At 37.2% G+C, this 25,237-nt stretch overlaps 1 protein-coding gene across 1 annotated transcript in view; it reads left to right on the forward strand.

Moving 5' to 3' along the window:
• Nucleotides 1–25,237, forward strand: part of CWC27 (CWC27 spliceosome associated cyclophilin) — a 117,494-nt gene that overhangs the window by 56,644 nt on the left and 35,613 nt on the right. Inside the window, exon 11 of the mRNA XM_085214222.1 lies at nucleotides 22,919–23,016. Within this exon, the coding sequence (XP_085070348.1) occupies nucleotides 22,919–23,016 (98 nt within the window). The remainder of the gene's footprint in view (nucleotides 1–22,918; nucleotides 23,017–25,237) is intronic.

The raw sequence follows: 25,237 nt of genomic DNA on the forward strand, positions 1-25,237 counted from the left end.
AGGATTTGGAGCCTCCCCATGGATTTTCCACAAATTTTGCTGTTTTCAGCAGAACCTAAGCTTTTATTTTAAAGGTGAACTGCAAAGCTGAAAAGAAAATTGAGTTAATAAAATATGTGCTGAATCCCCTGCTCTCCTTTTGCAGCCTACTAACTGGGGCCCTCTGCCACATATGTTTTAACTTTTTCTTTAAAACAAAAAAACCTCCCTTTTCTACTACTATCTAATACTTACTGGCTAACTTCAAGAATAAGCTACCATTCTTCCCAATAGTCTATTAATTCTGAAGTGAGTATTTCTTAAATCCTTTTTTTTTTTGTCTTCAAGTTCAATGACTGCCTTCAGCTTACTTTAGTCTTACTTTTTTCTGCATCTAAGTCTATAGAATGTGAACTCTTGATCACACAGCTACATCCTTCCTTTTACTGACAACATTTTAAAAAAATGAAATTAATTAAGCGTTCTTTCGAAAATGTATGGACTTTAGAGATAGAAAATACAGTTAGGATAAAACCTTGATACAGATACTTTGATGGCTGTCATCTGTCTTTCTAACTGGTTTTGAACATGGGAACTTTATTCATCATTTAAAAGCAGACAAACTGTCACATCTGCCATGTGAGAATTTGATTTATAGTAACTTAAAAGCCATGAGAAAAAACTTTACATAAAATTTCAGTGGGCATTCCTTACTTGATAATAATTAATTCTCCTCGTTAGAAGATCAGTGAAAATGGAAATATGCTTTTATTGACAAATCAACAAATTAAAACAAGACCCCGGAATGCTATTGGTAATTAAAAAAATAATAATAATATTCATGTTAATAGATAAGAATTTTTAAGGAAAAAAAAAATTCTGCACTTGTATTAATTTTGTTTATTTTAATGTGCGTGCCTTTCATGTTAGAAAGGAGAGATGCTATTAAAATACCCTTCTTTGTTTTGTATAAAGGAGAAGTAGAGTTGAAAGCTATGGGATCCATTCTCTATGTTCTAGTCACCTTTGTTTATTCTAGAAGTGAATAACAGGTGCAGGGTAAACAAAAAAAATAATATTTTTTTAAAAGAAGAAAAAGACTAAGAAGATGCACCCTAGGACAGTGTATTTACAGGCCTTTTATTTTATATTTTTACAGTAAAACTACTTTTTGCTATGATCTGTTATTTTTTTTTCTTTATAGTATTATTTTTCTTCATTGGTATTGCCTGACTGTGAATGTTCTCTAATTTCAGAAAGAAAATGAAAACTTTTTTTAAAAAAGAGCAGCCTTTGCTTTTTAAGTGCAGATCACTTTATTTCAGCTGTCTGGCATCTGAAGCACTGATTTTTACTTGTTTACTGGTAAACTTTAGTATTTTTAGCTAACTGATGCTTAGAGATAATGGCTACTTTAAGTTCTGAGTACTGGGTTTTCAGACAGATCTCTGAATTACAATATTCCTGCAAAGCGTGATAATTACTCACAAAACATTACCTTTAAAAGTAGAAAATGTTGAAAGTGTTGTATATAATGCCAGCTGTCTCTTGTGTTCTACAGGTGGGGATCCACTCAGTTCCTAACTTCTTGTTTCTTACCCCAAATGGCCTGTCTTCAGCAATTTATAGGAATATTTTATTACTATTACAGCTGAACTGACTTGTCTATTAAATGGGACTCACCAGCAGAACTGACTAAGAATAGTTTCATTATTTGTACATTGTAAAATATAAATGTTAGTTTATGCTAATATATTGATGTGTTAGATGTTATTTAAGCAGTAGTAAAACAGTTGCATTATTTTTATTTTCTTTTACATTTGTTTTTATTCAGTACTTATACATAAAAATACTACATGCATAATAAAATGTTAATGTTTGAAAAATAAGTGCCCTTTACAGCACTTACCAAGTTAATGACATTGATGACATTGCTACAATAACTGTTCTTATATAATTAAATATGGAAGTATTATATATGCCAGTTTGATTATAAAATTTGGGCAACTATTTTATAGTGAGTTAGGCTAGTAAAGACAGAAATTTGACTAGAACCTGAAAAAGAGGAAAACTGTGAGAGCAAAATACTTATTGATTGGTTGTAGAGTTGCAAGTGAGATAAAATGGAACATTAGTTTGTACGTCTCTTTTTAAATGCTTTAAATTAGCTTACTTTACTGTTTACAAATGTTTGTTTACAAGTGTACTAGCCTTTCAGCCTGAATGTTTTAAATCTGCTAGCATTTTCAGCACTGTACATCATTTTAAGATACGGAGGTAATGAATGAAATGTAGTTTGAATAACAGTAAAATTATTTACATGAAAAACAAAGTACAGAAGTGTCTGTGGATTTGTCTAATTATCCCAATCAGGTCTTTCTGTGGTGACCAAAACAAAAAATAATGGTGACCATCATAAAACAGATTTGAAACATGTAATATTCTGCATTAATAAATTATCTGCTCTTAATCAGAAAACCTGTTTTAAATACTATATGGGGTAAGATGTTCATCTAAAGTTTGGTTTTATTACATCATGTGATTCAGGTCCAATTTGAGATCTACTGCAAAAATAGAACATATTTTCTATTTGATCTAAATCTCTCTAAGGTTTGCTTTAGCTCAGTTTGAAAATACTTTTATACTCAATGTAAAGAGACCCCAAAATGTTTTTTCTGGCTCACAAATGGTCCATGCTTAATTGATGTACAGATGTGGTCTAATAATGAAAGAGTCATTTTGGAGCCATTCTTCTTTCAAGTGAGGAAAGGAATGGGTAAAGGAAGAGATTAGAGAGAGAGCTACTTCATAAGAATGTGAAATCCATCTGGTGTAAGAAGATCAGCTATAATTTTCTACTGTAAAATAACACAGCACTCAGGTTGTGCTTCTTAAGGTTAAAGATTGTAAAATATATTTTATTCATTTATAACTGAATCATTGAACCTTACTTTTTGTTCTTGACAGACTTCACAGATTTTAATGGTCACTGAAGGAACAATCACTTCAATTTGCTGAATTCTTTTCTACTAGAACTACTGTGAAGCTGATATGATTGTAACTTCTGTAACTAATTTCATAGGTGAAGGAAATACATCAGATGCACAGAATATACTGGGCACATTTGGGAATATGCTTGATTATACTTTGGGAAGCTGGGGGAGTTTTTCTGATCATGATTACATCATTGTAATTAATTCTATAGTCCAGATATTCATTGGATAACTGTATCAACTGTGGCATAACTGTTGTATGACAGTTGTACTCTGAAACTAACGCCTCCCAGTCTCTTACTGTAGACCACAACATCAGAGGCTGGTATGGCAGTGGAAATTGAACCTTCCCACTAATATTCCATTCCACGTTGTTGCCGTGTGACAAATGGCAGCAGAGGGGCACTCTGACAGAATGGTGTCTGACACGAAAGTGTGGATAAAGCAAAGGTGTGTCACTGAATTCTTCCAACTGTCTTTCATCAATGCTTGCGAGACGTTTTTGGAGACCAAACAGTGGATGTGAGCACAGTGAGGCAGTGTGTGGTGTGTTTCAGCAGTGGCAACAGTGATAGCAGGTCACCTTTGCTAGTGCTGATTTTTACAAACGCAGCGGGCAGGCTCCTGTTCATTGCTGGTGAAAGTGCATAGCTAATGGTGGTGACTGTGTTGAATAATAGTGTTTTCTAGTTCAGAATTTTCTTGTTGAATAGTGTTATTGTGCTTTTTGTATCTGTTTTGGATATGGAAATGAATAGGAGGCATTGCTTCCAGAGCAATTTACATATGTTAACTGTTGAAAATGGATGCGCTTTACACATGTCCTAAATACTGAGTCAGGTATTGATTATATTGGAAAAGATCTTGCTTATTAACTTCTTCCTTATATAAGTGTTTATACATTACCTAAAAATTAGAAATATATTTTTCTTTTTATATTTACATATCCCACAGCTGCTATTTTCAAAATTTTATCAAGTTTTTCCCATTATACAAAGAAGCTGATTTATTAGAGCTGTGAAAAATGCTTACTTTCTCTCCATTCAAATGCAGAAAATGACATATTGCTCTCTCTGAATATTATTTTTATCAAAGAGATATTTCATCCAAAAATAAAGCAAGAAAACAAATGTAGTTGTGCACATTTAGACAGAGACCTCTCCAATATGGAAAATGTCACTCCACGCTTATATGTTGCTAATTCAAAGTAATAAATGTCAGTGTTTAGAAGTCACAATTTATTTAAGAATAAGCTGTGCTGGATTAGATCAAAGATCTGTTTAGTCAAATACCCTGTCTCTTGACAGTGGCCAGAAACAGAGTAGGCCTAGGATAATACTGGGAAACATTTCATGTTTCCAACAATCTAAAGTTTAAGGCTTATTTAGTCAGAAAATTCGTTTGGGCTGTTGTGCTTAATGGTCTTTGGTATATTTTTCTTCCATAAATATATCTAGCAGCTTTGATCCCAGTCATGCTTTTGGCCTGAGATAGCATGTGGCAGTAAGTTCCTCAGTTTAATTTTAACCAGTGTGGACAATACTTCCTCTTGCTTGTTTTAGGTCTGTTGTCTTCCAGTTTCATTTTACACCTTCAGGTTCTTTTTGTATGAAAAATTGTGACTAACTCCTGCAGCTTGTTCTGTTGAAGACATTTCTGTCCCATAGTTGATTAGGTATAGTTTTCGGGCTCCTTCAAATCTTTGTGTTATAATTTGCCTTCCATATGAAATTCTCATATCTAACATCTCTAATCTCTGGACTCTTGAGTAATGAACCAGCTTTGGAGATGGTGAAACATGAGGAATTTCCTCTTTCACTGGACAGCCAGAGAGGCTCAATTGCCTTTTCTCACTGTAATCCCAACTGGATGTGGTCTGCTCCTTCTGACAGGGTATTTAGAGGAGGGATCATAAAAATAAGGCAAGGAGTTCATAAAAGATCCTCTAATCACTATTAATTTCTGAAACAGAAGCAGCTGTAGACTGAACTGCAGTGCTTGACTGGGGAGTGAGATGCAGAATTCTAGGGGATAGAAAATGATTATAAAAGTTAATTGTTTTCTGCAGTATTACTTGGCCTAGTGTGATTGTGTTGTACAGTATATCTCTGGCAATTAATTCTCTGAAGTGCTACATTTACTGTGCATACCTGTCTTTTCTGTAATAATCAGAAGAAGTGAAACAGTTTGGTGGTACCAAAGTATTTCATTTAGCTCATACCTAGCGCTCAGCATCTTCAGGATTCCTTCATACCTGTACAAACAACTATGATGTGGACCAGATAAATTGTTCTGACAGTGGAACTCCTGACTTCTGACTTTCCCTGAGAATTCTGCAACCCTTTCCCACCACATCATGTACATGTGGTCTCTTCATGTGACAAAAGAAGGCTTGGGGAACGCAGTGCTCCAGCTAGGTTCTTTTCTTGCTGCCAGAAAAATTTTTTCCAGTCTGCTCTCCCTTGTCTGGATCAGAGGAGCCCCTAAGAGAAGGGGCAGCCAGGAAGGATCCTGAGGCTAGATGAATCACCCTGTTGGATCCTTTGAGGCTAAAACAGTACTATTGGAAAGAGGCAATTTTTGTTAGCTATGAGTGAGGCTCAGTGATTGCTTCTAGACTTGAAACATTCTGCAAATCAGACATTAAGTTGATGACATGTTTATGTACAGAAAAGCACTTTTTTATAATGTTGAGGTTTTAGAAGAATTAAGTTATTTTGTTTCTCTTCAGAGATCCATTCTTTTTAAGTTTTAGTAAAAAACTGAATCTGTATTTACTTCTGGAAGAATATAGGTAGATTCAGTAGAAGGTTTAACTGATCTTCCAGTCAGTTTGGCATTAATCCTGAAAGTGGCTCAGCGCTATTGTATACTCAAATATAGCTCTCAGTAGTAGTTTGCAGTAGCAGAATATGTGAATGTGATTTGTTTGTTTAAATTGTGTGTTATGTAGAGATTGCAGAGCAGACTCACTGGGGAATCATGCTGCCATTTCATAATGTGGAAGGATGCTAAAATCTAGAAGTGTCTAAGCCAGCAAACTCTGTGAAGCATTTTTGGCAAGATTTTCCTTTTAGAATCTGGCTTTTCAATATAATTTCAAATTAAGTAAAGTTTACCATTTGTTTTATTTAAAGGTGCTTATACGGCAGAATTTACTACTTTGTATAGGCAGGTGACATGACAGGTCAAAAACTGATTCTGTATGTCTGTGGTGGCTAGATTTTACAGCATCTAATAGGTTTTTATGGAACCATTTGGTGATCTCATCAACAACAAGTCTATTGTTTCATTACTATCAGATTCAGTGTGTCTGTGATTAAATCAGCAGAATGGAGAACATGAAGGGAGTGCTGTTCACGTTGCAATCATTTCCATCTGTTACAAATTTTTATCAGATGTTGGGAAACGGCAAGCAAAATTCAGAGCAAGTGTTTTATCCAATTTCCAAGAAAAAGTTATATGTAATTGGCATGTATTGTCCCTCTTAGTTCAATCTATCTACTTAGATACGTTAAATGTGCAATGGCATACAGGTATTACAGAGCTTACAGAAACTTATTTTCATCTTTTTGTGTATTATTTTCCTTTTAAGTCTCTAATGATGATATAAATGTTTTGGTACTTAGTAATCATGAGCACTGATAACACTTTTTATAAAATGGAGGGTCAGATTGAGGCTTGGAGAGGAAAATCTTCATTAGGCATATGCTGCTGTGCTAAATAGCTTTGCCTCAGTTGATGATGTAGAAATTGGCAAGTGGAATTGGCTGGCCAGTAGCCAGTACTGTTTGCCTTAGAGAAGAGGGAGAGGGATCCATCAAGCAATAGGCATAATCTCAAGGAATGAAGTCTTCTATTTTTTTCTGAAATTCATTTTGGCATTAATTATTCTAAAAAAGTGTTTCTGTTTTCAGTGTAAATGTCTGAGATGCTCTTAATCATGTAGGTTGTCAGTGCAAAGAAAATGTTTGCGATAGATTTGTGTGGTCTCATCTGAGGAGTTAAAACTATTACGTTTTATTAACATAATTTACTGAGATTTCATTGAATTTATCCTTGACTCAATGTTAGAAGTCTGCAGTATTTGTCCTACACTTTTTCATATTTACTCAAAAAATTTTAATGGTGAGAATTGGTTATCTTTTCTAGAGCTTCCCCTATGATTTGGCCATATGATTTGGCCATTTTGATATGGGTTATCCAGTTTTGTATGCATTGTTCTCAATTGAGCAACACTGTTGTTTCTGTTAAAGCCTCTGTAATACTTGTTATATAATCCTCCTTAAATGTGAATTATAACACAATATGTTTTGTGTTTGTTTTTTTCACAACTACAGGTTAGTGGAGGTACTCACCAAGTTGTTGCTAATAAAACTCAGAATCTTTTCATAAGCTCGTTCTGTGTCTCTAGAGCCATGTAAGGCATACAAGATGTATTTCCTTCTGCTGAGTCTCCTTCAATTTAGTAAAAGAATTTTGTCAGAATATCTGAGAAGGTGACTGTGATCATTTTTTTCATTCTCTACTCCTGACTTAAAATCCTGTAAAATCACCATTTTGTCTGTAAAATCTCCTGATTTTGGATATTCCAGAAACATTACTGTCAAGGATCTCCTTCAGTTTTTTAGAGTATTGAATTATTAACCTTTTGTGTACTGTAAGATTACTGCTCATTCTTGTCCCAGATCAGCTATATTTTTTTTCACAGTGTACTTTGTTTTCAGTTTGTTCGCACAATTTGCCTTCTCTGATAGCACTTTTAAAAGCTCTTGTTAATAGCATTTTTGAATGTCTTCATTTTATTGTCCATTACTGTATTCATCCATACCTTCACCAACATATTGGGATGAAACTACTTAGTAACTGAAACATCATAGAGACTCTCCATTAGGAGTGGATTTTTTTAGGTATTTGAAACTATTCATGAGAAGTTGCCATGAAATTTACTGTGTTTTCTTGGTCATTCCTTTAGTTTCATATATACGGTATTTGTTACTATCAGAGCATTTGATACAACATAGCTTTTAAGGTGAGTTAGTGGAGCAGTTGTTCTTGAGTTCCTTCCAGAGGATATTCTTTGGAGATTTATCATATTTCAATTGGTTGATAACTCTTCTTCTCACTCTGTAGTACATCATCTTGACCTCCAAATCACATCAAGTTCTTAGAGTTATCTCTCTAGCATCTTCTTTTGAGAAAGCTGAAACAAATACATCATTTATCTTATCAGCAGTGGTTTTGTTTTACTTTATTATTCCCTTTAATCCTGTGTGACCTAGTGACCCCTACTTTCTTTTATGTTTTCTTGTTTTACTTAATTCAGTCGTTTTAGTATTAATACATTCAGCTGTTTCCTCTTTAAAGTTTGCCATAGCCCCTAACATACCATCTTCTACAATCTGTACTGCCAGCCATAGGTTAAAGTTTAAAGGTATAAAATTATTTAGTATGAATAGCCTATTAAACTTTGTGTTTAGTCACATTGGTTCTGGTACCTTTTTTGTGAGCTTTTCATTACATCTTAGTTCTTGTTTTACAAGAAGCAACTATGATTACTTCCAAAGCATTTAGTATTTTCTTTAAGATTTCTCTTACTTATCTGGAGAAACCAGCCTTCTAAATTTTCAGAATGACTGATGAAATTGCTTTGTTTCTTCTTGATAGAACAGTATAGTATAATACAATGGTCTCGGTTTGACAGTAACAATAATTAAAGACAAGGATAAATGGCTGATAGAAAAATATGCTGAATTGGTTTGAATTTGGTGGACAACAAGCCAAACTAACTTGTCTCAAGTTACTTGTAGATCAAAAATAATCCTTTTTTATAGGTTAAATATATGATAAAACGCAGGTTAAAAAGAGGAAATTGATAAAATGAAGGACATTGAAATTTAGAAGAACTGTAAAGTAAATAAGTTTGTTAAAGGAGAACATGAATTATGCTGTAGGAACTTTTAGTCAAGTTTATTAGGATAGTTCCCATTTCACGTTTTCAGTAGCAGTTTAAATTTGGAGGATGGTAACCAAAAATTTGTATTAAGTGAAGCTACAAGATAGTATAAAGCTGGAAAGTAATGTTTAGGAAATAGGAGTTACTCAGAGAGATATATCCTAGTGTAAAATTAAATTTTCATAGAAGTTTGATTGATAGAAATAGAATGAAGCTTGAGTCATAAGATTATGCAATAAAGGACTAAAACAAGAATTCTTAATGCAAACTGTCACTTGGAAGTGACAGATGAGGAAGGAGACTTGTTAACCAAAACAACCATGATTGAAAACTGTGCTGAGCTGCGAGACAACAAAGAAAAAGGTAAATGTACTTCTATCACATGTAAAGCTACATGTTTCCAGTTGATACAGATACACACCATTTTTGTGGATGAGGTATACTGGCAGTCTCACAGAGGTTTTCTGGTTATTCTTTTTAGTTTATAACAGTGTTGCCTATATTACATTAGCCAAAGTTAAGTTCTTCTCTTACTCTGGAAAAAGTTAGGTTCTCCTATCTGTTCCAGAATCTACTGTGAAAATAGAAGTACAGATAGTGCCTAAAATTATCCTTAAGATAAAACTATGATTTATGCTTCTATACATGTGCTGATGCATACATCTGTCGTTTCTGGCAGTATAGCCAGTGGCTGAACAATATAAATGAAGCAACTCTTCTAGGAAAAGCTAATACCCTTTATTAGGCTAACTGTGAAAGAAAAATAAACAAGCTGAAGAAGAGCTCATATGCCCTGAAACTTGTTTGTTTTTTTTTTCCTCTCCAGTTGTGTTAGTTGCTCTAGCAAAAGATATTGCTATCGTTTAATACCTTTCTTCTTGCCTATGTTTATAGTTCATGGTTGGTCTGTAGGTCCGGCTGTTCTACTAAGCTTCTTCCAACAGAATAAAATGGTAACATTCTTCATCAATCTCAGCCTATGTGAATTCATTGTGCAGTATTGCAATAGCTGGCATACAGTGCAGTTTATACTCCAGCATGCATAATTACATTAAAATAAAGTATCAGGTAATTGATATTCTAATCATGTGATTAGAATGGTTTATGGAAATGGAAAGACAGTAGTGGGTGCCAGAGTATTCCGTAATAAATACTCTAATCATATCATATTTCAGCACTGAAATCATTCGGTAGTTCTAGATAAAATATATAAATAGTAGTAATTCATCCATAAACACCTCTGATGTGAAGTTTTTTTAAACTATAGATTAAAGTACTAATTGCAAACAGTAATATAGCAAATAACCCTTTTAAACTAAGAGTTATAGTACTAAATGCAAATAGTAACATAGCAAATTAAAGTCAAGAAATAGCATTAACTGTTAGCATGTCCATACTGCACTTAGCACCTACATCAAAATGTATAGCTCAGATTTCTAACATCAAGATCTCATGAATGTCTTCTACTATTTCTGTATCACAGAATCAGAGAATTGCAGGGGTTGGAATGGACCTCAAGACATCAAGTCCAATTCCCTGCTAAAGCAGGTACCCTACAATGTGTCCAAATGGGTCTTGAATATCTCCATAGAAGGAGACTCCAACCTCTCTGGGAAACCTGTTCTAGTCACTCTTACCATAAAGAAGTTCTTCTGCATATTATTTTCTTATGTCAGATGTATCTGCAATGTACTATCTGTAGAAGACAGACATCTGTCTGACTCCTTCCTACAGCAAAACCAGACTGGCAAAAAGACATAGTGTATATTCCAAATCCATAATTTTCGCTTTGCCTTTGCAGTTTTACAGTTGTAAAATTCTTGCAGTGTCAACGATGAACGGTAATGTATTCCAGATAAAATAAGATTCTTGAATCCTAGAAAAGTCTTAGATCTACATGCCAAATGGAGGGATTTGCTACCCATTCCAAGAATTGTATGTTCTGCAGGTACCCTAAGGGGCAGAAGAGGGAGTATTGGAAAAAGCCTCCAAAACTGTGACATTGTAGAACAGCCATTTCCCTTGATCCTTACTCACATTCTGCACATAGTTGTACAAATATGATAATTTATGTTGTTTTACTTTATCATTACAGATCTAATTTAACTTAGAATTGGAATTCCCAAACAGGATATTACACTTTTTTTTTTTTTTTTTTTCAAGAGAATCTAGCAGAAATCAAAAGCAGTCATCTAAACAGGGATTCTTCTTGGTGTTACTGAGATCTGTGCTTGTCAGTTCTAGCATGACCTTTCATGGCTGCTATTGAAATAATACACACTGAAAATTATCATTAATAAATATAAGAGATTATGGAATATCCTTCTTATGGAATTATTGAGTTTTTTAAAAGAGATATATCTGCCTGTAATAAGAGAGAATTGAGTCCAGGACTTCTTTAAAGGTTGCTAGGTTACATTTTGAAGAAACAACAGATAATATTGTACCAGATCTTGATTTTATGTTTAAACTGAATTAACATCGTCCATTCTACTGTAAAATTCACGTGAGCAGTGTAAAAGTAGTTCACATTAACTTTATTATATAGGCATGCATATTAACTTCTAGAATTTACACTTGAAAGCAGTCTAAGAGAAAATTGAAACTGACAGAAGATGTTATTGGATGCTGCTCATGTAAAGACTGTACTTTCACGTGACAATCACAGAATCACAGAATGGCCAAGGCTGGAAGGGACCTCAAGGATCATGAATCTTCAACCCCCTGCCACATGCAGGGCCACCAACCTCCACATTTAATACTAGACCAGGCTGCCCAGGGCTCCATCCAGTCTGGTCCTGAACACCTCCAGGGACAGGGCATCCACATCCTCTCTGGACAGCCTTCTAGCACCTCACCATTCTCTCTGTAAAGAACTTACATCTTGACATTCCTTTATTATTTATATAATTTTAAAATGACTTTGTAAAATTAACGTGTTTCTTTTTATTCTCCAGCTATGTTTACTTCAAGTAACACTTAGTAAATAATTTTACTATTTTAAGTATTGCCAGTTAGTAATAATAGTCCTCTGCCACTTTTGAATGAAATGCTAGCACAAAGAAGTGAGAAGAAACAGCCTTAAAAATAGTAATGCTAATAATGTGATTATAATACCATAAAAAGAGGAAAGGAAATAATATGCTGCACCATCAAAAATGATCATTTAAACTAATACTGGTTATTACAGAAAACATTACTTCCACAGATTAATTCTTGCACGCCTGTTAGAAAAACACCAAGTCCAGTGGTGGGGAATATTCTTAAGTTATTCAATCACTGAGTAGTTTCTCCATTATAAATTCACATTTACTGGAGTGAATCCTCTGGCTATGAAGGCTGCTTGTATTTTTTTTTGGCATCAGCTAAGTACTTGAGTTGTGAAAAGAAAATCAGCTTATTTGATGCTGTTTATACCAAGATCAGGGAATGATTGTATGTTAGACTCATCCCAAGCAATTTGGGCCTCCCTTGGGGCTTAAGTGGAATTTAAAGGAAGAGTAATAACTACTCTGCATTGGAGTGGAGTTTATACTGAAGCTTGGGTAAACTGGAGTATGCCTGGAAGGTATTCTTGTGATTGATGTATAGGTATCAGATGAATTTTTTTATCTATTGGGCTTTGTTATTACTAATATAATGTTGAGTATATGCACCTTTTTCCTAAATCACATTTTGATAAAGGACTGTGCTGCTTTACATTCTATGAGTCTGCATGGTGCTTTTACACTGGTTTGCAGCATAGGACCACCAGGTCATTCCCATACTCCATCTCCTCAAGAGAACAGGGAGAAAATGGGATGAAAAAAAAAGTTTCATGAGGAGATGACTCATAAAATAATGTCACTGCAAAACAAACTCAGTGTAAGGGAGATTATTGTAATTTATTGCCTGCTGCTGAATGAGCTGAGAACCAAACACATACTATGAAACAGAGACTGGGACTGCAGTCACTGGGTAATACTTCCAGTCTGCTGCTCCCCATGGCCACTGCACCTTGCTCCACGTGGGTCTGTCCCGTGGGATGCTGTCTTGCCCCAGCTAATGCTGTTTGGGTTCCCCACCATCCGTAGCTCTCCAGGTACTGCTCCACATGGCTTCGTACCACAGGACTCACCCTCAGGAGCTGCTCCAGCACTGTCCCACAGGAGACAGCTGCCCTAGCCCTCCTGCCCCACCGTGGTCTGCTCCCCACGGGCTGCGGCTCCAGCCTGGGGCTGTTCCTGCGGGGATATCCATGGGCTGTGCCTCCTCTGGGCCTCAGCCTCTGCTGCACTGTGGCTCGGGTTAGCGTTAGGGTTGCTAACAGCACTTAAGCTAAATACACAGTATAACAAGTGTTTGTTTACCACTAGAAGGCAGATCTTTTGTTACAGAAGGTAAGAGTTGTGTTATTAACCTTTAGTCTGGTTTTCAGTTTTCTTTCTCTTTCATTTTATGAGGATGGAATCTTGATCTGCCAAAATCTGCTTTCTTTCAAATTCAGTGCAAGGATTAGAGGAGATCAAGCAATCTCCATCAGATTGTGCATAGTGCCTGTCCAGCCATATGGATGACTTCAAACTGCTAGGCTTTTCTTACTTTATGTGACTTGTGACATGAATTTCTGAAACTATATTAGGTTAGGAGGCAGGAAAATCATGCAGTTTATGTATTGAAACAATTAGTGGAAATAATCTTTTCATTTTGGGATTATAGAAAGTAGGGGAACACTGAAAGATTTTCCTGACCAGTACTTCTGCATGCACGTGGCCTGCTTTGCTGTGCAGTACATAAAACTGCAGATGAATCATGAAGGTACTTCTTAATGTGAGCTGAATTGTTTCAGATACATTGTTCTACTTTGCTGGTGGCTTAGAGATTAGCAGTCAAATATGGTTCAGGATTTGATTTCATTTACTTTATATGAAAAGTAAATTGGAAAATTAAAGACAGAATGCAGAGTTATCAAAATATAAGAATTGTTCAGGGATGCCCAATGTGGATGTAGAACAAAGTCACACTGGGAAGGAAATACTCTGGTTTAAAAGGAATATGAAAGCGATTAAAACGAAAAGGGATGTAGCAAAGAAGGTTTCAAATTAGAACACCAATACCAACCAGAAGCAAGAGTCACTATAATATTGATGAAATTACCATGAGGCTTGAAGCAAGTGAACAGGTATCTTTTCAACAATTTAGATTAAAAAGAAAGGGGAAAAAAAACTCTTGACAGACTATTCATTGAGTCATCTGCCGTACAGAATCATAGAATCATCGAAGTAGGAAAAGATCCTCATGATAATCAAATCTAACCAACAATCTGACCCATCAATCTGAATCCCATCATTAAATCATGTTCCTACATGCCACGTCCACATGTTTTGTAAATACCTCCAGGGATGAGAACTCCACCACTTCTCCAGGCAGCCTGTTCAAGCCAATTCTTGATCACTATTTCCGTGCAGAAATTCTTTTTGGTACCCAATCTAAACCACCTCTGGTGCAGTTCCAGGCTGTTTCCTTGAGTCTTATGAGTTGTCATCTGAGAAGAGAGACTGACACCCACCTTGCAACAGCCTCCTTTTAGGTGGAATCATAGAATCATGAAATCATAGAATCACAAGGTTGGAATCAATCTGCAAGATCATTTAGTCCAACCGTTCTCCCATTACAATTGCTACCAGAAGCCTCTAACCCATATCTCATAACTCCTCATCCAGATGCCTCTTGAACACTGCCAGGGACGGCGACTTCACCACCTGCCTGGGCAGGCCATTCCAGTGCCTGACACTCTCTGAGAGAAAAAGTTCTTCCTTACATCTAACCTAAACCTCCTCTGGTACAACTTGCGGCCATTTGCTTGGGTCCTGTTTGTTGCCTGGGAGAAGAGGCCAAACCCCTCCTCATCACAGCCTCCCTTCAGGAAGCTGTAGAGTGCAATAAGGTCTCCCCTGAGCCTCCTCTTCTCCAGACTAAACTCCTGCTCCCTCAGTCGCTCTTCATAAGACTTGTGCTCCAGACCCATCACCTGTTTCATTGCCCTTCTCTGAACAAATTCCAGGGCCTCAGTGTCTTTTTTGTAGTGAGGGGCCCACAGCTGAACACAATACTCAAGGTGCGGACTCACCAGTGCTGAGTAGAGGGCGATAATTACCTCCCTGCTCCTGCTGGCCACTCTATTTCTAATGCAGGCCAGGATGCTGTTGGCCCTCTTGGCCACCTGAGCCCACTGTCTGCTCATGTTCAGCCAAGCATCAACAAACACCCCCAGGTCCCTTTCCTCTTCACAGTCATCCAGCCACTCATCCCCAAATCTATAGCGCTGCATGGGGTTGTTGTGGCCGAAGTGCAAGACCCGGTACTTGGCCTTGCTGAACCTTATCCCGTTCACCTGAGCCCAGCGATCCAGCTTATCTAGATCCCTCTGAAGGATCTTCCTTCCCTCAGGCAGATCAACACTACCTCCCAGTTTGGTGTCATCTGCAGACTTACTGAGGGTACACTCAATCCCCTCATCTAGGTCATCAGTAAAGATATTAAACAAGATGGGCCCCTTACTGACACCTGGGGGAGGCCTCTTGTAATGGGTCACCAGCTGGACTTAGCTCCATTAACAACTACACGCTGGGCATGGCTCTCTAGCCAGTTCCTTACCCAAAGAAGAGTATACCTGTCCAGCCTACGGGCACACAGTTTTCCCAGAAGAATACTGTGAGAGACCATGTCAAAGGCTTTGCTGAAATCTAAGTAGACTACATCAACAGCCTTTCCCTTGTCTACCAGTCTGGTCACTCAGTCGTAGAAGGAGATAAGGTTGGTCAAGCACGACCTGCCATTCATGAACCCATCCTGGCTGGGCCTGATTCCCTGGACACCACACACATGTCATGTGATCTCACCCAAGATGGTTTGCTCCGTAACTTTCCCTGGTACAAATATCACACTGACAGGACTGTAGATCTCCGGATCCTCCTTATGGCCCTTCTTGTAGATGGGAGTCACATCAGCAAGCCTCCAATCCTCTGGGACCTCTCCAGATAACAGAAGCACTGGTAGATGGCCGAGAGCAATCAGAAATCACCCCCGCCAGCTCCCTTAGCACCCTAGGATGGAGCCCATCTGATCCCATGGACTTGTGACAGTTTTGATGGCGGAGGAGCTCTCTAACACCGTCTCCACCTGAATCACTGGGGGTGTATTCTGCATAGCATCCCAGACTTCCAGATTAGGGCGTAAAATGCCCTGATGACAACTGATCTGCCTATTAAAGGCAGATGTAAAGAAGGCACTGAGGACCTCAGCTTTCTGCTTATCCTCAGTGGTCACATTCCCTGCTGCATGAAGTAAAGGATGGAAATTTTCCCTTGTTTTTCTCTTACCCTTGATATATTTATAAAAGGATTTCTTATTCTCTTTGACTGCACTGGCCGATCTGAGTTCAAGTTAGGAGAGTTCAAGCTCTCCTAACTTCCTCTCTGCATAACTTAACAACTTCCTTGTAAACTCCCCAAGTAGCCTGTCACTTCTTCTGAGGACACAGATTCTCTTTTTCTTCCAAAGTCTCAACAATAGTTCTCAGCTCATCCACACCGGTCTTCTTGCCCTACGGCTCGCCTTATGGCATTCGGGGACAGCCTGTTCTTGCGCCTTTAAGATTTCCATCTTGAGGAATGTCCTGGAGGCTTCCTGGAACCCTTTACCCCTAAGGAGCGACTCCCAAGGGACCCGTGCTGTAAGCATCCAGAACAGGTCAAAGTCTGCCCTCTTGAAGTTGAAGACAGCAGTTTTGCTAGTCACCCTTCTAACATAGCCAAGAATAGAGAATTCTACAATTTCATGGTCTATCTGCCCAAGACAGTCCCCAACCTTCACATCTTCCACCAGTCCTTCTCTGTTAGTGAAGAGCAGGTCTATCAGGGCATCACTGCTCATAGGCTCTCCTAACAGCTGCATAAGGAAGCTATCTTCCACACAACTCTAGATACCTCTTCGACTGCTTCCTCTATGCTGTATTATATTTCCAGTATATCAGGGAAATTGAAGTCTCTCACAAGAACGAGTGTTGGTGATCACATGACTTCTGCATGCTGCTCATAGAATGCCTCATCCATCTCTTAATCCTGATTAGGCGGTCTATAACAGACCCCCACCAAGATGTCACCACTACAGGCCTTCCCACTGATCCTTACTGACAGACACTCAATTTTACCATTCCCAACCCCAAGCTCTTCAACATCAAAACAGTCTTTAATATAAAAGGCCACACCACCACCCTTCCTTCCTCATCTATCCCTTCCAAAGAGATTGTAGCCATCCATCACAGCACTCCAGTCGTGGGAGTGGTCCCACCATGTTTTGTTAGTAGCAGCTAGGTCAAAGTTAGCCTGTCGCACAGTCGCTTCTAAATCCTTCTGCTTGTTGCACTGGTGTAGATGCACTTCAGCCAAGTCATCTCATCTGCCTTACTCCCAGCTCAAGATCGTTCCCCTGGGCTCATCTCTTGTGAGTCCTGTTTTGTCCCCTTCCCCCACCATAGCTAGTTTAAAGCTCTTTTGATAAGTCCCACTAGCTCCTGTGCTAGGATTCGTCACCCCCTTTGAGATAGGTGGATTCCATGGACGGACTACAGGCTAAGGGCCAAGAAAACTGCCCCATGATCAAAGAACCAAAAGTTTCTGGCTCGACACCAGCCTCTGAGCCAATTATTCATTCTGTGTGCTTTCCAAGCCCTCTCTGTGTCCTTCACTGTCCCTGAAGGTATAGAACAGAAAATCACTTGAGCTCCCACTCCTTGAATTAAACGCTGTAAACCCCTGAAATCTCTTTTCATAATTCGTGGGCTTCTCTAAGCAATTTCATCACTGCCCACCTGAACTATGACTAAAGAAAAATAATTAGTGGACCTAACCAGCATTGGGAGTTTCCTGGTTATGTTCCTGACCCAGGCCCCAGGAAGGCAGTACACTTCCCCATGGTTTGGGTCCAGTTTGCATATGGGGCCCTCCATTTCTCCAAGAAGAGAGTCACCCAGTATGAGGTAGTGGAGACAGCCATGACATTTCCCCTCAGCTTCCTTTTGTCAGAGTAAACAACTCCATCTCTGTCAGCTGCTCCCCATATCTTGTGTTATCGTCACTTCACCATTTTTATTGCTGCTCTTGGAACCTATCCAGCAACTTCATATCCTTCTTGTAGTGAGGGGCCCCAAACTGTCCACAGTAGTTGCGATGCTTTCTGTTTCATCGCGCTGAGCACAGAGGGACAATTACTTCCCTAAACCTGCTGCCTACATGATTTCTCATGCAGGCCAGGGGGCCAGTGGCCTTCTTGACCACCTGAGCACATTGCTGGCTTATCTTCAGCCAACCATAAAGATGGCAAAAATCATTATATAAAAAAAAAATTCATAAATATTTATGGTCTATATGTGGAACATGCAGTATGCATAATGCGAGGACAGTAAAAGGTTCACATCCACTGACAGGGGGGCTACATCTTTTAACTGAAGTACTTGTAGAAAACAAGCGTAGTTAATTAGCAAGGACTTTGGTGAAAATGGAATGCTTTCCGCTTTACTAATGTTAATTTATAGTGAAAAACAGAAAATTACAAAGAATTATATGACTGCCATCACAGAGTCTAAATGTGGCAAAAGGTACAATACCAAAAATGAACATACATAATTTATCCTCTCTTCTTTCCTAAGTAGGTGTAACAGATTGCTTTCTTTGTTATACTCAAAAGCAAAGAAGATGTCCAGTAAAGTTATAATCAGTTCTGGTAATTAGTAGATAACTGTGTTGCCTCTTAGAAAAACTGAAGTGAGAGGATGATACAGGTTTAAAGAGATGACCTTTTTGATTTATAAAAAGAATTTATAACTATTGCTTATAGTACAGGTAGATCCAACCATTTGTTTATAAGCACACTGGCATTCTTGCTTTTATTTAAGAAGTTTTTATATGAGAACAATATAGTTTGCCTGAGGACAAACTACTAAAAATAATCTTAATTAAATAGCACTTAGCCAGAATGCTACAAGAAAAAAATACTACTAAATAATAGATTATACAATTGCAAATCAGGAATGTAGGTTGTAGCTGCAGAGTAATACAAAGGCTGAAGAACATTTTGGAAAGAAGTGGATAAGAAATGGGTTTACAGTCATTGCAAGAAGTAATTTGACTAAGTGCGGTATTGACCTTGTATTTTATGTGAATAAAAACAAAGGCACCAAGTATGCAATCAGCAGTGCTCTGCTGGAGTGTTTGAAACCATCATGTCTGATTCTGATGTCAGTGTTCAGAAGGATTGTAGACATATTGCAGGGAGTTATATAGCAAACAGGAGTTACTAAAGATGATGAGAACATCCTTTCTTTAAAAAAGAATGTAAAGAAATTCACATTATTTCATTTGCTGAAAAGAAATCCGAGTAGTAGATAACAGTGCAGAGCTGTCGGTTGAACATGCATTCAAATAGTTCACCAGGAAATCTGATAGTTTCACCATGCATGTTATATTTAACATGCAGTAAGAGATGAACCTGAAAACAGCCAGTGTCTTGTAGCTTCTATATCGTGGAGATCCCATGAATCAAACTGAATCTAAAAACCCTGGAGTTAGGCATTTTCTTCTGAAACTGATTGTCTGGGTTTCTCTTCTGCAAAATAAACATTCTGATTACAAATAATTTTGATATAAATAAGAAACATGAACAATTCTTTTGATATTATTGTTCCATTTTAGTTTTTTACTTCAGTAAGTAGGTTTTTGGTTTTGTCTTCTAATAGTGCTTCCTGGAGCTATCTTGCCTAGATGTTGGCAGAAAAAGAATATTGTCTGCAATTCTTCTCGGAAACATTCAGTATGCAATTTGTTATATGCATATATAGACAAATACACTTATACATAGTTATTTTATCTTGATCTTCTATGTGGAATATATGGTTGAGCTAACTGATGATAATTATGCTCTGGAATAGTGGAAGGTAACATTTTTGAACAGTTACTATCTTTTAGAATGTTCAATCAGGAAAGGTTACTAAGGATTATATAATCAAGAGATTGTAGTAATTGTAGAAAAATAAGCAGGCTAACAATTTCAGATAAAAAGTTAAAAGCTGTTGTCTACAAATAAGCTAATGCTAGTCTTTATTTGGAAAATTGTGGCATTCATTTACTCTACAATGTACTTCACATTCAAGAGCTATAAAACTTAACTACGTATAGGAAATTTGGTCCATGTTGTGTATTTTTAGAAGGAGTATCTCCAAGCCAGAATCTAGCAGCTTGGTACTTAAATAATTTCACCTAAGTGCTCTTCACAGAATATGGAGATAAAAGATTTTAAGAATTAGCTACACTTCTGGTTTCAAAAAATAAAATTTAGAAAGGAAATGATTTGTTGTTTTGTACACAATATTGGTAATACACTTCACAAAGAGAAAATCCAGTTTGTGTTACTTGTTTCCATTTGTGTGTTTGGGCCCTTCAAATGGGAATAAGGAAACTGAGAAGGATTTTGGAAGTCTCTGTGTTGAAGGAGAGAGGAAAGCTTCCAAACTACAGAAAAGGGAAAGGAAAGTAAGAGCAAGAGGAGATTCTGTTGTGTAACAGCAGGACCAGAAAAGCAGTGATGTGATGTAAGCTTTCCAGAGACAAGAGGCAACAGTGCAACCACATACCAACGAAAGCTAATTTACATGAAACATGAGTGCAAATTTACTGCTTGCAAAGACCTATTGTTAAAATATGAAGGGATGCAGTTACAGACCAATTTGTGGGCCCTCATGCTGATTCTGTCTTACTTCATCAATTTCATGTTCTTCTGTTAAACAGTTATTTCCAGTTCTCTTCCAGTAAATTTGTCTAGTATAGCTTGGCTTTTCAGTTAATTAGTTCTTGTGGCTTCCTCATTACCATGAAGGCTTTTTGAATTGCCTCTTCCACCTGCCTAACGTTGGTGAGCCTAAGGTGAGCCTAGGAGGGTACGTAGTTTAGGGTCTACTTTAGAGTTCCGGAGCCAAGTATCATAGTCTTTCATCAACTTACCATCTACCTATTACTGATAAAAAAAGATCTTGTAAAATTACTTTATAATTAGACTCTAAAGGAATTAGGCACATCTATGTTCTGTACAAAAACCTCCTTCCAGTAGAAAAATAAAAGGGAGATGTGAAGAATGAATAATTCTTAAAGAATAGTTAATTCTTCTTCCACATTACTTTAATATAACTTAGAACTTCTAAGTGGGTCCCTCTTAAAGAAAACCTTTTGATGTGCTGGACTACATTACTCTAAGTGCCATTTGTAACCATCTCTTGCTGAGTGGCAAAGAATTCAGTTTCTTTGAGGAGGAGGAGGGGGAGAGAATAGTTTTAATTGTTACTAGCAGTGTACTTAAGGAACTTCAAGAAGAAAATCATGTGGTTCCCAGGCATATTCAAAATAAATAGGAACTTAAGTTTTGGAAAAAGTGGAAAATATAGATTCTAACACCAGAAAAACTGGAAGCAGTTATCGGTGCTTTCATACTAGTATGTGAATAGTAGTATGCTTTCATAGTAGTATATGAATGTAGAATGAAATCTAAGAAATTGAATTTTAACATATGGAAAAGCTTTCTCACACTGAGGATGGTTCATCAGTGCAGTCAGGTTGCCCAGAGAGGTTATGGAGTTTCTGTCTTTGGACACTGAAATCCAGACTGGACAGTGCCTTGAGCAACCTGCTGTGATTGGCCATGCTTGCAGAGGGGAGCTGGAATGGATGATCTTCAGCAGTCCCTCCCTGTCTATTTTGTGATTCTGTGAAGAGTCATAGAATTGCTCAGGTTGGGAAGGATCTCCAAGATCTTCAAGTCCAATCACAACCTAACCATACTACCCTAACAGCCCTCCGCTAAATCATATCCCTGAGCGCCACATCCAAACAGTTTTTAAACACACCCAGGGATGGTGATTCAACCACCTTCCTGGGGAGCCCATTCCAGTGCTTAACAACCCTTTCTGTAAAGTAATGTTTCCTGATGTCCAACCTAAACTTACCCTGGCACAGATTGAGGCCATTTCCCCTCATCTTGTCACCAGTGAGAAGAAACCAACTCCACTCTATCGACCATCTCCTTTCAAATATTGGAAGAGAGCAGTAAGGCCTCCCCTCAACCTCCTCTTCCTCAGACTAAGCAGCCCCAGTTCCTTCATTTGCTCCTCATGGGGCATATTCTCCAAGCCCTTCACAAGCCTTGTTGCCCTTCTTTGGACCTGCTCCAGCACCTCAATGTCCATTCTGTACTGAGGTGCTCAAAACTGAACACAGTACTCAAGATGAGGCCTCACCAATGATCAGTACAAGGGCAGGATGACTTCCCTAGTCCTGCTCACCACACCATTCCTGATACAAGCCAGGATGCCAGAGAAAGACATTTCACTTGATACTGGCACACTGACTTGCAAATTTTTTTTCTGCTGTTATTTCCTGTTTGCTGTCGTGAAATTTTAAAATTAAGGTAATTTTCATATGTAATAATTTATCCTTATATATAGATGTAATCTTAATCACATCACAACTACATCATCTGTCCATCTAAGAAATCAAGAATGCTGGCATTTGTTACTTCTGTAAACTGAATTTTATAATACGTGTAAAATTGATTTGGCACTGCCTCTGTTTCAAATTCTTTTTGTGGTTCTTATACTTAAATATTACAATATCAAATTAAAAATACAAGTGGGAGTTCTTTGTTTTATTATTCATGTCCTTGACATATTTCTAAAGGGCTCTTAAAATAAGTCATCTGTTATGTCTTTTTGTTGTCTTTTCTAATGAAAATACAAGCTTTCTTTGGTTCTAATTGATTCTTAAGCCATGTTCCTAGCATGCATGAGTCAGTACATTCCCTTCGTTTATATCAGAGATTTACTGCCCATTAACTTTGATTCCGCTTCTCCTGAGTGGCTTTACATTCCCAGAAGATTAAATTCTTGTAAATATTTTTCCCCTTCCAGTGAGGAGCTACGGAAAGAAGCACGACAGCTGAAACGTGAACTTTTGGAGGCAAAACAGAAAAGAGAAGAGCAAACTTTAAAACCCAAAGAAAAGGAAGGTAAGAAAAGGGAAGTACAGCAGATATTGTTCAGATCTCCAGTTAACATCGCAGTTTTAAGTTTCTTCAGCAGGTTCATTTTCATAAATGCATTCATTTCCATAAAAGTGGACAATATATTGTCAAAATAGATGGTGTTGTCTTTTTTTTTTCCAGAAAATTAGTTTTCTGTAAGAATGGGGAGTGGTAGTGACGAAAGGATATCAGTATATAAATAAATTGTATAGGTAGCATTTATACTTTCAAATGTTCGTAGCTACGTATGTGAAGTTGGGCAAGCTTCTGGATTTGAAATACAGTTATTTCAAATAATGAGTTGAATTCTTTGAAGGGCACATACCTGTTCTGATCTCTTCCAAAGTGGAAAATTTTCTTGACTTTTCAAATTGGAAAGGCACTTAAATGCATATGCTAAACACTGAATTCAGAGCTATTGACTTTAAGATTCTGCACTTCTTCTCAGTGACACCAGTTGAACTTAGAATCTAGAGGACAGTTCCAAGTTTATCCTTCATAAACTTTAGCAAAAGGAGATGGATCTTTAGATACACACTTTTGTGGCAGAAAAAAAAATTACATTCTGTTTCTTAATAAATGTACACAAATTTTCAAGTATGTAATAGGTGAGGTGAATTTTTAGTGCATAAAGATGTAAGAGATTATTAGCTGAACTGAAAAAAAAATCAGGCTTTTTGGCACTCTGGAGTTGCTAGATACACTTCTGGGTTGCAATCTTCATCCATCTCTCAACAGCATAAAAAATCTGAAAGAAAATATAAAAAAATCATTTACAGTAATATTGCCAGATTATATACAATTTAGAAAAGTGGTAGAAAGTGTAACATAAATGTTGGATATTGTCATAAATTCTCTTGAATAACAGGTGAGCTTGATCAATAACCATCCTGGCAAATTAAAAAAAAATCAGTATCTGGAACTTGTATTTGAAATCTGTCATCATATTATAGGAAGTAGTGGCCCTAAAAAGGTTCTAGAAATCATACTCAGTCACCAACTGAATATAAGCTCTCCTTGGCAAGTCAGCAAATGCAGTCAGTGGACACGTGAAAAAGAAGTGGAAAAGTAGAATAACAATAATCCTAATGAATCCTAAAGAAAATAAAAAAGAATAATCCTAATGTACATATATGATAAATGAAACAGAAGCATGCCTTGTATGGCAGTTGTAATACCATTGCTTAAACATAGTCCTGTTTGGGTGCCAGTTATGTCAGAGGACTTAATGAAGAATAATTGGAGGAAAACCACTTTGATACTGACAGACCAAATTAATACTTGGACATCAATAATAGATAAAACTATGGTACAATTTGAAAAGACACCTTTTATTTTAGAAGAAGATGCTGGGGGAAAGGAAAGGAAGCTTTATGTATTTGGGTTTTTTTAATTTTCTTTGAAGTGAATTGCAGGCAGGATATAAACCTACTGGAAAAACTGTTGGTAGCAGCTAATGGTAAAAATAATACTGGTTTCCCTTTTTGAGCAGAAGTGGTCTACTCCACTGTTAAGAAATACATATGGCAGGAGAGAAACTATTCACCAAGTTATTGGGATATCTAACTGAAAATTCTGAAAATAAACATATTCCAAAATGAAAAATGAAATTAAAAAGATGTTAGATTAGAGGCAAATGTTGATGGGCAAAACGATTAATGAAAATGCAGTAAAAGGAGAAGAATGAGCAAGAAGACATCTTTTCTAGACGGAAAGGAAATAAGCTTGAATGCTTAATTCAGTCTTTAGCAGTCAGTTTTGTTTATATAGTTACAGAGGATCTATGACATAAAGGAAACATTCAAGTACAGAACAAATAAACTAGAGACTACTTATTAGGTGCATTAAAATCATTCAAACTTGTTGAAATTCACTGAAGCTTATTGAGGGGTTGGCTAAAGCAGTCCCAGAGACATTAACAAAACTTTAATAAAATGCTTTAAGGTAACTGTAATCAAACTGGAAAACAAATATCCCAATAATCTGATTACTAGTAATATGAAGAATAGGATGCCCTGTCCCTAGAGGCCAGATTGGATAGGGCCCTGGGCAGTCTGGTCTAGTTGGGGAGGTTGATAGCCCTGCACGGCAGGAGGGTTGGAGATTCATGATCCTTGAGGTCTCTTCCAACTTTGGCCATTCTGTAATTCTGTGATAGTAAATTCAGGACAGATTACCTTTATTTGTGGACTTAAAAAAAAATATT

This window comes from Meleagris gallopavo, chromosome Z, assembly GCF_905368555.1.
Source record: "Meleagris gallopavo chromosome Z, MGAL_WU_HG_1.1, whole genome shotgun sequence".
NCBI classification, from domain to species: Eukaryota; Metazoa; Chordata; class Aves; order Galliformes; family Phasianidae; genus Meleagris; species Meleagris gallopavo.